General features: G+C 46.9%; 1 protein-coding gene across 1 annotated transcript in view; it reads left to right on the top strand.

Annotated features, from left to right (window-relative positions):
* Positions 1–15,317, top strand: part of ADCY10 (adenylate cyclase 10) — an 86,964-nt gene that overhangs the window by 55,186 nt on the left and 16,461 nt on the right. Inside the window, exons 17-22 of the mRNA XM_066577789.1 lie at positions 1,231–1,344; positions 1,471–1,746; positions 2,728–2,874; positions 3,045–3,131; positions 13,687–14,000; positions 14,880–15,017. Of these exons, the coding sequence (XP_066433886.1) occupies positions 1,231–1,344; positions 1,471–1,746; positions 2,728–2,874; positions 3,045–3,131; positions 13,687–14,000; positions 14,880–15,017 (1,076 nt within the window). The remainder of the gene's footprint in view (positions 1–1,230; positions 1,345–1,470; positions 1,747–2,727; positions 2,875–3,044; positions 3,132–13,686; positions 14,001–14,879; positions 15,018–15,317) is intronic.

The following is a 15,317-nucleotide window of genomic DNA, read 5'->3' as shown; positions in this document are numbered from 1 at the left end:
ACTTTTATATTAGGCGGACACCTGATCTCCCCAGCCACTCACTGCAGGGGGGTGGTATAGGGCTTGAACGACGCAGGGGGAAGTTGTAATGCCTTCCCTGTCTTTCAATTGGCCAGAAAAGCGCGCTAACGTCTCAGGGAAGGAAGTGAAAGTAACCCGAACAACGCATGGTGTTCGTTATGAATAACGAACATCCCGAACACCCTAATATCCGCACGTTCGCTCATCTCTAGTGTTGACACATCTAGAGGAGGTCCTGAGGTGGCAGTCACAGCCAGGCATTATTGTCTGAGAGAGCCATGGCCACCTCTGCGGCATCAGAGGACACCGGTATTATAAATGACACCTTGTAACGTTATTCTGGGACATGAACACTCTGCAAGAGTCTTACCGGTACGTGAACTGCAGAACTGCGAACTGGACACAAAACTCGCGGACATGACTGAGAAACAGACATAAACATTACGTCATTCACATTCACGAACAGGCGAAACCAGACCGAACAGCGGAACTGCAGAACAGACTTCATACTTACGGGCAGGCACAAAGCAATGACTGATAAATGCTTAAAACACGCAACAAGCACACCCGAATGTATAAACAGATGAAATAGATACTATATGAGGTATTATTTCATATTTTGACCAAGATACTTAAGCCCGCGAGCCCTCTTCATGGGTCCTCATTGTCTTGTGGGACCCTACACTAACGAGACAACTAACCCCAGGAAACCTGCCTGCGAAGTGGGGTGATTGTCTCAATAGGGATGACCCCGCGCCGAAACCTAGGGATGTACTTTATTCTATATGATAAAGGATCCACAGTAAGACACAGTTCACACTACGCATATTGAGAGCTGCACAGACACGCAGGAGCATGACACTGTTCACACCGAACAAACAGAAAAAAAGCCAGCAGCCTCTAGCAGAGGAGCTGGTATATATGAGCAACAGACCTTGGGGATTGGTTGGCTGGAGCAATCCACAAGCAGCCAGTTTAATCAACACCAACTGTGAAGCTATGCTGCTGAAAATCTATGTAGTACAACAGATCACAGCAGCGAACCCTAACACACGTGGTAGGTGACGGCCTGCTACAGATTTTGCATTGGGGCTCTTCAAAAAATACTTATGTGTGGACAGCAGACTCTGCAACTGTAGTGCATCCATACTAGGATTCATTTTCTTTAGTTGCAGTCACCATATCTGACTCTCATTGCCTCAATTGCAGCTCTCAGCAGGTGGATGTCCATGGTCCAAGAGCAGACAGAGAACAGAATATTTTCCTGTAAATTGAATTCAGCTGTAAATCTTCAGAACATCCCACTTCCATATCCACTGAAAGGTTTGGCACTCTTATACTCCCATATCTATGTAGGATTTTCAAGCAAAACTGCAGAGGCAACCATGCATATATTTTTAGGTTTTCAACTGTAGGACATCAGCTTTAACATTCCCCCTCCATACACAGGTATTGGTCTTTCTCAGTTTGATAATATGACTGCAGCTCAGCAAATTGTGGTAAAATGTGCAGCACCGATTGGCCAAAAGTTCAGCACTGTTCAACTCAACCATATCTTGCCAGAGGGGACACGGGCCAAGCTGAAAGTCACCATTGACTCCTTGGTCAAGTCACACGTCTTTGAATGTGCAATGAAGAGCAATGGTCAAGAGAGAAGGAGTCAGGTCCTTACCCATACACACTTATGTTGCTGCCCATCAGGCACCCTAGAGGAGGGGAAGAAAGGTGAGTCATATTAATAGATAGACCAGACTATTTAGGGTTGTTTTAGAAGACAAGGCATTGATTCACTAAATGTACTGCAGCACGTTAAGACATTAACTATTTACATAAATAAAGCTTATGTACAACCACTACCATACAGCCAATAATACCCAGCCAATAATACACATAAAGCCAATAATACCCACCAACCACCATTAGCATATAGTCAATAATCTTCAAGACCAGCCACCACCTAAGCTATCAATCACCAAGACCAGCTACCACTACCTTATAGCTAACAATCATAAAGACCAGTCACCACCACTTCAGCCAACAATCACCAAGATCAACCAACAATACCTCATAGCCAGGCATCACCAAGAACATCCTCCACCTTCACAGCCAACAATCCCAAAGACCAACTGCAACCACCTCATAGCTAATAATCACAAAGACTAGTCACTACCACTTTACCCAACAATCACCAAGTCCAACCACCACCACCTCAGAGCAAACAATCACTGAGGCTAACCAGTACCTCATAGCTATCAGTCATCATGACTAAGCACCACAGTCTCATAGCCAAAAATCACCAGGACCAATCATCTCCTGGGCCAACAATCACCAAGACCAAGCACCACCACCACCTCATAGCCAACAATCACAAACACCAGTCACTGCTACTTCAGCCAAGAATTGTCAAGGCTGGCCCACCACCACCTCATAGCCAGCAATCACCAAGACAAGACCAATCACCCCCACCTCATAGCCAACAATCCCCAAGACAAACTACCTCCTCATATCCAGTAAGCACCTAGACCAATCACCACCATCTCGTAGCCAGCAAACACCAAGACTAACCATCACCAACATAAATATGCAGCCAATCACTAACCTACAGCCACCAATCTACAATACCTACCATCAACATATAGCCTTATGGGAACATTCATCTCTTTATAGGTTGGGAACCTTGGTGGGCCTTCGGTGACCCATTATAAGAATGGCCTTGCCGGGTGATGCACTTCTGTTCTACATTGCTGCAGGAAACTGCTAATGAGTTATGGCTCTGGAAACAAAGAAGAAGCCTGCATCACAAGTGTGCTGTATTTTTGGAGCCACACTCACATAGATGCCAGCAATGTGGAGGTAGCAGCTTCATTAGATGCCACAGGCTGGGGCAAAACCTATAGGTCGATGAGTGTCTTATGAGTGAAGAGTCAGGTACTAAAATATGATGACACCGTGAAAAAGGAGCAAAATTGTATTATACTCTACTCTGTATGTGACTGCATTATGTATTTTTTGTACTTCAATAGAAACCAGGTTTGATGGCTCTGAAAATGTTCAACCAATGGTGCCACCTATATCTGAGGGTGATCTATCGGTGCCTGTAGACCATCATGGTAAGTAAGTCAAGTCAACTCCAGATCAGAGTTATATCACACCTAATTTTACAGACAACATATTTTTTGTGTTTTTTAGGGTTCAGAACATCCGAGGAAGATACCCCAGTCAATGACCACAAGACTTTGAAACACCTTGATAACACCTTCTCCTCTACGGCCGCCTGCACACGAGCGGAAATCCCGCCGCGGGATTTCCCGCGGGATTTCCGCCGCTGAAAGTTTGCATAGGAGTGCATTAAAATACGCACTCCTATGCAGACAGCCGCGGTTTGGCCGCGCGAAATCTCGTGCGGCAAACAAACCGCGGCATGTCCTAATATTCTGCGGGGCACGCACTCACCCGGCTGCCGGCTCCGGTCTGCGCATGCGCCGGCTGCGCGGCAGCCGGCACATGTAAGAGCCGGGGCCGCCAGGCGCGGGAGAGTACGCGCTTGTCACTGCAGGCTCTCGGGTCGGATCGCGCGGCGAGAATTCTCGCTGCCGGATCCGACCCGCTCATCTGCAGGCGGCCTAAACCTGATGTGGAGCTTCCTTTAAGTCAATCATCATTAGAAATAAAAGCTTCATCTACCACTGAATATAGTACGTTGCCATACAAACCAAAACATTGTTCCACCTCCTATGCTATTTTATGACCCCACACATAATTAGATAGGACACAGCGTTAACCCCAGGCATACTAGGGGCTAAAACAGCCCATACCAGTTGTATCACCAGTCACCGCTTATGGTTCAGTACTGTGAAAAAGTTTAGGCAGGTGTGGAAAAAGTGCTGCAAAGTCACAATGCTCTCAAAAATAGAAGTGTTAATAGTTTCTACATGAAAGAACAAAAGAATATTGTACTGAAAACCGAGACTTCCCATTGCTGACTCCTGGCTTTCCATCTGACTACTCTCCAGACCTGTAGCTGCTACACCTGAGGCTCCACCTAAGGCTGCCTGTCCACGGGCGTAGCAATATCCAGCGGCGGCTCTCTGCTTCAACGGAGGTTACAAACTGAACCTCTGAAAGTTGTTGTGAACAAAGTGGTTACTGAGGGTGATAAGATCTTAGTTTATTAATATTTGAGGATCTTGTTTCTTAAGTTTGATTGCACAAATAATAAAAAGTTACAGAAAATTCTTCATGTTGTTATTTTGTGTTGTAGAAAAAAGAAGATTCCGACCAGGAGCTCAGAGGTGTAAGCAGGTTATGCCCATAACAGCTGAACCCAGGAGCCTTAGGGGACCCATTAGGCCTCTCTTCTCCATATAGGGAGCCCAGTACTATGAATAAAGCATTATAGTTCGGCCCTGTTACAGGTTTTGCATTGGGGCCCAGAAGCTTCAAGTTATGTCTCTGTGCAGCATGGTTTAGGTATGGGTACGGGTACAGATACAGATAGAGGGGAGCCCCAGCTCATCTTTTGCATCAGGGCCCCTGAGCCTTTACTTACTCCCCTTATCAATGAAGTTCATAAACGACTGTTGTACCGAGTTATCTTTTTACCATCATGGAGGGAATCTTTTGTTGAGATTTCACTATATTATATAAATTAGAAACAAATAACAATAAAGAAAACCACTGGGGGACATTTCTTTCATTTTTCACAAAACATTAAAGGGACTATATCACCAAATTTCTTTTTTATTAATTGAAACCAGACAGAAATATATTTCCTATTTTTCCAATCTATTTTTATTTTCTGACTATACTTTTTTTTCTGTAGTCTGTACATGACTATGAGGGCGGGCGTCTTTCCTGAGCAGCATTTAACAGCATTAAGAAGATACGCTTAAAGCCGCTTTCACACTGGCGACAAAAATCGCACGATTTTCTTGTGTTGCAACAACACTACAAATCATGTGTATGTGAAGCCCATGCTTTCACATTTATGTGAACCCCTCCACCCCCTGAAAATCCCAGCAAAAGAGTGCTACAAAGTCGCGCAACTCTGTGACGACACAAAATCGCGATGTTGCCGCAAGAAAACACAGTGATATCGTACAGAACACCGATGCAATATCACTGTGATTTTCTCGCGGCGATATCGCTGTCACCCATGGGAAGGAGGCCTTACAGCAGCTTCATGGGCCGTTCACACAACGGACAGGAGAGTACCCATAGTCTTGTATGGGAGACTACATGCTCTGTGACCTGTACAAATGTCATTTTACGGGGAGAAGGAGCGGATAGTCCCAGCTGATCACCTATTGTGAATGGTGGATCCTGTGTTCTCTATATATAGGTGTCACCTCTCAGTGTAATCCTGCCTGTGATGTCAGTGAGATGACTGCTGCAAAGCTTCCTCTACAGGACAGGAAGCATCAGACTATTATTAGGCTCTGTGGTCAATGTGAAAAATATATGATTTTAGGATAGAAAAAAAATAAATAGATCGGGACCGAAAATTAAAAAATAAAATCACCCAAAATTCCTTAAGAATATGTTTAACACAATGTGATTTTATAAGTCATTTTTCAGGGGACACATTCCCTTTAATCCCCTTACGCTACAGGGCGTAAGTTTACGTCCTGACTGCAGGGTACTTAACTCAACAGGACTTAAACTTACATCCAATGGATGACTTGGAATCAAAAGCTGAGCTTGCATGTTCCCATCATCAATCCTATGCAATGTAATCGCAGATAGCCGATGGGTTACCATGGCAACAGGACACAAGATACTGGTTTCCCGGTTTGCCATTGGGAAAAAAAAAATCGCAGCATGTCCTATGTTTGAGCGTTTCCTGAGAACATCTCGCATTTGTTTGTAATTGGGTCGGCAAAAACATTTGAATGGTGCACAAGTTGCACACGAGTGTGATGTGAGGTTTCCCATTAATAACAATTGGAATCATTTGCCGATCCTCTGGGCAGCTGAAAGCTGAGCCGGAAGATTACTCCTTCCCTGACGTGATGCGAGGCATTACATGCAGATTTTCTGAAGAAGTGAGTGGTTGCCAATATGCCTTGACTTGTATGCGCTATATAAATGAGTAACATACATTTTAAAACAATATATATATATATATATATTATTTTTTTTTAACCCCTTAATGACATGGCCTATTTGGGGCTTAAGGACGCAACAATTTTTGGCGAATTTTAATCTCCATTTTTCAAAAGCCATAACTTTTTTATTTTTCCGTCGACGCGGCCGTATGAGGGCTTGTTTTTTGCATAGCGAACTGTAGTTTTTATTGGCGCCACTTTTGGGTACACAGACTATATTGTAAAACTTTTCTTTTTTTTTATGATCGCAGGGAGAGAAAACGCATCAATTCGGCCATAGATTTTTTTTAAAGCGTTAATTATGCAGCAAAAATGACACAATCCATTTTTTCTGCGGGTCCGGACGGTAACAACGATACCAAAATTCTTATTTATTTTTTTAGGTTTTTCCACTTTTCTGCAATTAAAAACCCTTTTTTTCGAAATCTTTTCCTCTAAATCACTGCATTTAAAGTCCTATAACTTTTTTATTTTTCCATGGACAGAGCTCCGTGAGGGCTTATTTTGTTTTGTGAGACAAGCAGTAGTTTTTATTGGTACCATTTTGGGGTACATACGGCTTTTTTAACCACTTTTATAGCGCTTTTTGGGAGGCAAAATGCTAAAAAGGTAGGATTATACCTACCCGATAATCAGGTTTCCAGGAGTCTCCACGACAGCACCACCTGAGATCGCCTCCTCCTGATAGGACAGGAACACACCGAGAGGTTAAAGTTCCCCCCCCCGTCCTCCCCTCCTCAGTGTATTATAACGAAACTGCTGGGGTAGGAGCCAACTTAAATTTTTTCCCTATCTGGTATATTTTTTATTTTATTATTTTTTATTTATTTAATTATTTTTATATACATATATACATATATTCTTTCTTTGGGAGGGAATGTACGGGTGCTGTCGTGGAGACTCCTGGAAACCTGATTATCGGGTAGGTATAATCCTACCTTTCCCAGGGAGTCTCCACGACAGCACCACCTGAGACGTATCAACTAAAGTAATTCTAGGGTGGGATTGCCGCTGAGAGGACCTTACGACCGAAGGACATGTCCTCATCTAGCTGCACCTTTACCCTGTAGTGTTTGACGAAAGTATGGGGCTTTTTCCATACTGCTGCCTTACATATTTGCTCTACTGATGCCGAGCCATGCTCGGCCCATGAGGTCGCTACTGCCCTTGTGGAATGGGCTTTAAGAGCCGAGGGGGCCTCCTTCCCCAAAGCCTTATATGACTCGCTAATGGCCAGGCGAATCCACCTGGCTATAGAGCTTTTGGCTGCTTTCTTTCCCTTATTAGGGCCTGAATATTGGACGAACAGGTTGTCGTCCTGCCTCCATGGGCCTGTGGCCTCGATGTACGTCAAGACTGCCCTTCTGACGTCCAAACAGCTTAGGGTTCGCTCGCTCTCGTCTTTTGGGTGATTATAGAACGAGGGTATTATTATATCATGGGCCCTATGGAATGGGGATACCACCTTAGGCAAAAAGGTCGGGTCTGTTTTAAAGACTAACTTGGTATCTGTAATCTTGAGGAGCGGGTGGCGTATGGATAGGGCCTGTAGCTCGCTGACCCGCCTGGCTGAGGAAATTGCCACTAGGAAGATAGTTTTTACTGTGAGCATTTTTAATGAGAGCCCCTCAATTGGTTCGAAGGGTTCCCCTGTCATGGCCCTCAAGACTAAATTAAGGTTCCAGTCTGGGCATATATTGGTGGACCTGGGTCGTAGCCTATCTGCCGCTGCCAGGAATCTATTGATCCACCTGTCCCCGGATAACTTAGTGTCAAATAGGGCGCTAAGGGCTGCCATTTGGACTCTTAGGGTGCTTGGGGCGAGGCCCATATCCAGGCCGTCTTGTAGAAAGTCCAGGATCAAAGGGACGTCCGCACTGTTGCTTGAGGAGCCTCTCTCTTGTCTCCAAGAGGTAAACCTCCTCCAGATTCTCTGGTATATGCGGTTGGTAGTCTCTTTCCTGCTTGCCATTAGCGTTCTGACTACCTTGCTTGAGAATCCCCTGCCCCTCAGTATGGATTCTTCAGTAACCAAGCTGTTAGATGAAGTCTGCTTACGTCGGGGTAGTTCAGGGGTCCCTGCGTTAGGAGATTCTCTTGAGCCGGAAGGGTAACTGGCTCCTGGATGCTCAGGTTTCTTAGGAGGCTGAACCAGCTCCTTCTTGGCCAAAAGGGAGCCACCAGGATCAGGGTGCACGGTTGTGACCTGAAGTGCTGTAGTACCCTTGGGATTAGTGGGATCGGGGGAAATGCGTACGCCAGTTCTCCTCCCCAGTCCTGGCTCAGGGCGTCCACCGCTGTCGGTCGGTCTTCCCGTCTGAGGGAGAAGAAGTTCTTCACCTTGGCGTTTTGTTTTGACGCGAATAGGTCTAGTTGCGGGAGACCCCATTTGTCCGTCACTATCCGGAATGCCTCCTGGGATAAGGACCATTCCCCTGGGTCTAAGCGCCCCCGGCTGAGGAAGTCTGTTCTTTGATTCAGAGATCCCTTTAAGTGTACCGCTGACAGTGAGATGATGCGGCCCTCTGCCCAGCGAAATATCCTTTGCGCGATACTTTGCAGAGCTGGTGACCTCGTGCCCCCCTGGTGTCGGATATGGGCCACTGCCGTGGTGTTGTCCGACAGTACTCGTATATGTTGGTTTCTTACCGTCTCCCCCAGGTGCTGCAGGGCCTTCCAGATTGCTTGTAGCTCCCTGTAGTTTGAGGATTGATGCTTCGTCTGCGGTGGCCATGGGCCCTGTAGGAGCTGGTCTCCGACGTGCGCCCCCCACCCCCAGGAGCTTGCATCTGTCGTGATCTGTACTGCCGGGTGCAATATCCAGTGGACTCCTTTTCTTAGATTTCTTGGGGACGTCCACCAGCGTAAGGATACCTTTACCGAGTTCCTGACCTGTATTCTGTTTTCTAACGAAGCCTGCCTGCCGTCCCATGCTGCGAGGACTGCTGCTTGCAGGGGTCTGGTATGTGCCTGTGCCCATGCTACCCCCGGGATGCATGATGTTAGACTTCCCAGGAGGGACATAGCCTCCCGGATTGTGCATGACCGTCTCTGCATAAAGGATTCTACCATGTGCCGAATTTTCTGCCCCTTTGCCTCGGGCAGGAAGGAGCATTGGGCCTCTGAGTAGAGTGTTATGCCCAAAAACACCTTGTCCGTGCTGGGGTTTAGGCTGGACTTCTCCCAATTTATGATCCAACCTAGGAACTGTAACAGGTTGAGCACTGTTGCCAAGTTCTCTACTAGGCGTTCCCTGGACTCGGCTATGATTAGTATGTCGTCCAGGTATGGGATTATTAGGATCGACCTCTGCCTTAGGTAGGCTGCAACCTCCGCCATGATCTTCGTGAAGATGCGGGGTGCTGAGGAGATTCCAAAGGGCAGGCATCTGAATTGAAGATGTCTTGTCTTCCTGCCCATTTCCAACGCGAACCTTAGGTACTTCCTTGAGTCCCTGTGGATCGGTACATGCAGATAGGCGTCTTTCAGGTCGATCGAGGCCATGTAGGCCCCCCTGGGGATCAACTTTACCGCTGATGTGATGGACTCCATCCTGAATTTTCGATATTTTATGAAAACGTTCAGGGGTTTTAGATTTATTATCAGGCGTGAACCTCCCCCGGGTTTTTTTTACTAGAAAGAGTCTGGAGTAATGCCCCCAGGTCTCCTCTTCCTGTGGCACGAGGGACACTGCCTTTAGACGTCTTAGGTCCTGTACCGCCTGCTGAAGCGGGTACAGTTGTTGTACTGGACCTCACGTGATGATATATTTTCTCCTGGGGGGGGATACTAACTCGATTCTGTATCCCTGCTGCAGGATCTCCGGGATCCACGGGCTCCTGCAAATCGAGGCCCACCGATCCGCAAAGCCCTGCAGCCTCGCCCCCACTGGGATGGCGTCAGGGCTTCTGCTTGGCTGGGTCCCCCTGGTGCGGGTTGAAGAGGAAGTTTCTCCCTCTGCCTCCCTTGGGGTAACTCCATCGGCCCATCTTGCCTTTGCCCTTATAGGGTTCCGATTGTTGTGCTGGGGTTCGGAAGAAGGTCCTCCCCTTATGTTGTTTTTCTTCCGGGAATCCCTTCTTCTTATCCGACGCTTTCTCTAGTATTTTATCTAGATCCGGACCAAAGAGGAATTGGCCGTGAAAGGGTAGCGAGCACAGTTTATTCTTGGATGTTAGGTCGCCCGACCATGACTTCAGCCAGAGGACCCTCCTGGCCGAGTTGGTTAGGGCCATTGCTTTTGCCGAAAGCTTCACTGACTCCGCTGCTGCGTCTGCCAGGAAGTTAGTGGCCATCTTTAGCATAGGGAGGGAATCTATGATCTGCTCCCTCGGTGTTTTGCTCGAGATGTGCAGCTCCAGTTGTTTGAGCCACACACCCAGGGTTCTGGCGACGCATGTGGCTGCCACACCTGGCCTGAGCGTACTGGCCGCTGCCTCCCAGGATCTTCTTAGTAGGCCCTCCGCCTTGCGATCCATTGGGTCTCTAAGCTGTGTGGCGTCTTCGAAGGGCAATGTTGTCCTCCTAGCCACCTTAGCCACTGGGACGTCTACCTTGGGTATTTCCTCCCAATTCGCACATACCCCTTCCTCAAACGGGTAGCGCCTCTTCACCCCCTTAGACGAGAAGGATCCCGTGTCGGGCTTCTCCCACTCCTTAAGTATTAATTTTGTTACGTTGCTATGGACCGGGAAGGTATGTTTCTTCCTCTCTCCTAAACCCCCAAAGACCTCGTCCTGCATTGAACGGGGTTCCTTGGGTTCCTCCATTTTCAGTGTAGCTCTAACGGATTTAATCAGCTCCGTTAAATCTTCTCTATGGAAGAGGTACTTTTGGTATTCCTCTTCCTCTGAGGACTCCTCAAGCATCAGCTCTTCCGGTTCAGATCCCAAACTCTCCTCAGAGTCTGAGAGCTCCTGCAGGGTATGCGCCTTTCTTCGGCGCTTTGTCCCCGATGCCCCTCTGGGTGGAGTTTTAGGGGTCGACAGCGCTGACCGCACTTCCTCTTGGACGAGTTTTCTGACGTCCTCGAGGAATCCCCCCGATTCCTCCTTGACCAACTTGCCTATGCATGCTTTGCATAATGGCCTGGCATGCGAAGCCGATAGTCTTGCGCCGCATTCTGCGCACTTTTTAGCTTTGGCTCTGGGAGGGGCAACTCTTCTATCCCCCTGGCAGACAACAAAATTTGCGTGTAAGGATGCAACATTCATTAACAACATATACGAATATGCATGCCTTGTTTGCCCCACTGGCTACTTACGGTTGCCGCCGCGGTGGAACATTCCGCGACCTCTGGTGCTGGAGCACTCATTGCTTTATTACTGGTGCTGCAGACACTCTTGGGGCGTTTAAGCCAATACTCACTGAGTGGCTTCCTTGCTCGGCGCCATCTTCTCTCAGGTTCCTTTTGAATCCTTTCTCTTTTTTTTTTTTTTTGAATTGTGGCGCCTTTAAATTTTAGCCCCGCCCCCTCCGAGCGCCGGCCGTGCTGCGCGATGACGTCATCACGCTCGCCGCTTGCCGCGGCGCCCCGCCCCTCCACTGCTCGTTAAGGGGAAGCCGGAGGCGCCGCGCACGTTCCTAAGCCGGCGCGTGGGAGAGCTGGAGCCCCGCATTGCACCCCCCATGGGCCGCCGCGGGAGGAACCTGGCCCGGGGGGACCACCCCATGTGGCATCCCGGGAGTTGCTCTGCAAGAAGGGAGGACAGGCTGGACCACTGCCCTCCGATCTGCCGGTATGCTTCTTCTTTCCGGGCTGGCGTCTCCACCAGCCCCTCTCGGTGACCCTGCCTCCTGGCAGGACAGGAAAACACTGAGGAGGGGAGGACGGGGGGGGGGGGGAACTTTAACCTCTCGGTGTGTTCCTGTCCTATCAGGAGGAGGCGATCTCAGGTGGTGCTGTCGCGGAGACTCCCTGGGAAATTAGCATTTTGCCTCAGTTTTTTAGCATTTTTTTACGCTTTTTGCCGTGCAGGATAAAAAGCATGTTCAACTTATTGTACGTGTCGTTATGGACATGATAATACCAAATATGTAGGATTTTTTATGCTAATATGAGAAAAATCCCAAAAGAAGGGTTTTTATTAAAATTTTTTTTACATTTTTATTTTTCTACATTATTTTGATCTTTTTTTTTACACCATTTGTGTCTCTCTGGGGGACTTACAGCATAGGACCTATGATCACTATGATAAGGCATTGCAGGACTTCTCTCCTGCAATGCCTTATCGCTTATTACAGCGATCATAGGCAATGGTATTACAGGACACCTGCAGGTGACGTCCTGTTACCATTGCAATCAGCCGGGCTCTCTGCAATTATATCGCGAGAGCCTGATAACATCACATAGATCGCTGCAGGGAAGGGGTTAACAGCAGGGGGCGCATAGGTCGGCTATCAGTAACAGCCAGCTCCTGCTGCCGGATAGTGCGAGATCTCTTATGATCTCTCGCTATCCACATTACGTAAGGGTACGTCCAGTTGCGGGAAGTACCCCTCTGCCATGACGTACCCTTACGTCATATGGAGGGAAGAGGTTAAAGGGGTTGTCCGAATGCGGATGATTTTTTTTTTTAATGTCTCCAAATGTGATAAAATAATAAAAGCAGCAGTACTCACCCGTTCGTACCCACCGGAAATCCAGTTCTGCAGCTCCCGCGGTCCTTCCAGTTTTTGTTTGCCAACAACTACCACCTGACCACTGCAGGCAATGAGAGGCTGCAGCACTCACATGCTGTTCTCTTAGCATCATGGCCTCCAGCATCTGAATGGTGATGCCAGTAGAACTTCACATGACCACCGTGGCCCCACAATAGCTGCAGCTGTCAGCTGGTAGCCATTGGTAAGTAAAGACCGGGAAGGCTGTGGGAGCTACAGAGCTGGACCACCTGGGGAACAAATGGACACACCGTTAGCATTTCTTAAACCTGACCTCAATTGATGACCAAATCACCAGAGTCACCAGAATACCCAGGAATCAACTACTCCAATACAAGGAAAGAAACACTCAATCGTGTACCTCTAGTAGTGACCTTTAATCCACAGCTAGAGGTACTAAGGAAAACTGCAAAGAAACTCGATCATACCTACACAAGGAGGACGGTCGTTTTGATATTGAAGGGTGGTTTCAAGTCACAAAGCCATAGAAGAATTTGTGAATATAAATTTATAACAACTTTTGACACGCTGAATAGTGGGTTAAATTATTCACTAGGATTTATGGGTGAATGGGAGGTATAAGACATCTATAGCACAGATAAGACTGCTGGCCGGGGGAAAACCACCATCAACAGTAATTCAGGGACCATAAAACTTTCACTCCCTTATCAGTGCCTAATCAAATAGTTTGTTTCTGTTGCAGTATTCCTTTTAAGTGCGAACCAATCACATCCATATCTGTGACTTGGAATAAGTATGTGTGTCATAAGTGTCTATAAATATTCATGCCTCTTTGGATCTATTCCAATTTTAGCCTGACAAAGACCCCGAGAGATTCGGAAACTCGCTGTAACATCATGTATTTTTCTTAGCCATTAAAAGGTATCATATCTACAAGATTACGTGGGTTCTCTTGCTGGGAACAATCACACTTTAAACCTTCTGTACGTGCTTGAACAGTCATTGGTAAATGGACAATCCTTTATCATGTACAGAGCGGAGCTCAAGTTTCTGCAGCGAATGGACAGTTTCCTCCAGACATTGGGAACTAGAGAGCCTTCTTCATTGGTGGGATGCAGCTGCAATAAGATTTTAGAGGCGGTAGTCTCACCTTTGGCGAATCACTGGATAGAGGTGGGAAACAGAGCCAAGTCTATTTATTACCTCCTGGAGTCAGCAAATGCAGCAATGCATATATCCAATAACTACCTAGTGAGTGAAGAGCTATGATGACAACCTGAAGAGTTGACATGATATATTCGAATGGTCTTCATGTAACGACTTTTGGGGACAGTAGCTTACATACCATACAGTTAGAACCTGAAACTACTATGGTGGGAGGGGGCCTAGCAGAGAACTGCCTCCCCTGACTGACAGTCGTAGTGGAGAACTTATCACAGGCTTTACACAACGTTTATGGGCTAGAAAAGTGTCAATTAGGAAAGTTTCAGGTCAAGGAATAAATCCAGATCTTTACTGGAAACTTGATAAAAACATCAATTTTAGCAAACAGACCTCGAAATTGTCTGCCTGCCCTAGCCTGTAAATTCACAAAAATCTGCACCAAATCCCACACTATTGGTGCAAATTTTGATGCGGATAAGCAACAGATTTCACCCCTTCAATTTCAATAGTGAAATCTGAACCAAATAATGCAGATTTTGGTGCAGATCCGTACTAAAATCTGCAGCACAAAATATGCTGCAGATTGTGCCTCTAAGACCACGGCAGAAATCTGCAGCTATTCTGCACTCGGCCCTGTCAATGGCAAAGTCCGCTAGCAAAATTTCCAAAGCAATTCCATGCAGATCTGAATGAAGAAGCGTCGTCAGTTCTTCATGTGGAAACGTTGGAAATTCCGCACATGGATTTGGTCCATTGACAAGGCTAAATACCCATGTAGAACTGTCGCAAAATCTGTGGCAGGACACATGCAGATTTGTGGCGCAGTTAAAAAAGTGAAATCCGCACGGAAAATTCCAAGATGGATTCTGTCGTGTGAACATATCCTTAAAGTGAATCATTATGTTGAAGTTTAGGGGATGGGACCCTTTTCAATTTTTAATTTCCCCCCATATTGACATTTTTCAGGCTTTGTCCTTTCTAAATAAAGCTGAAACTCTGCTGACAGATAAGAAAAAGCGGAAAAAATCTGAAGAATGGGATCAGGACTATAAACAAGAAATCTCTCGCTTTGAGACTGCTTGTATGTACGGCATGAAGGGAGAGGTAAGAATGGTGATCTCAACCACCCAACCCTACCTTACCTCACCTTACAGTTGAGCATCACCCTCGGTGGTCCAAGTGCAGCAGTACATTAATACAGGTACACACTGTTCGTTCCTGCCAGGCCTACCATTCATCCAAACAGGACTGCACAGTGTGGCTTTGGCTCCGCTCCAGGGCCATTACACCTCTGGTCTAGAAATGCATTCTCTCATTCTAGGATGGGTTTCCACATGCTGCATGGATGGTGGCCATTTTGTTGAATTGCTGAACAGCCCCTTTAAGATTCCTTTAAGCATAATT

This window comes from Eleutherodactylus coqui, chromosome 8, assembly GCF_035609145.1.
Source record: "Eleutherodactylus coqui strain aEleCoq1 chromosome 8, aEleCoq1.hap1, whole genome shotgun sequence".
In the NCBI taxonomy this organism is placed as follows: Eukaryota; Metazoa; Chordata; class Amphibia; order Anura; family Eleutherodactylidae; genus Eleutherodactylus; species Eleutherodactylus coqui.
This window is presented reverse-complemented; position numbering and strand designations above follow the sequence as displayed.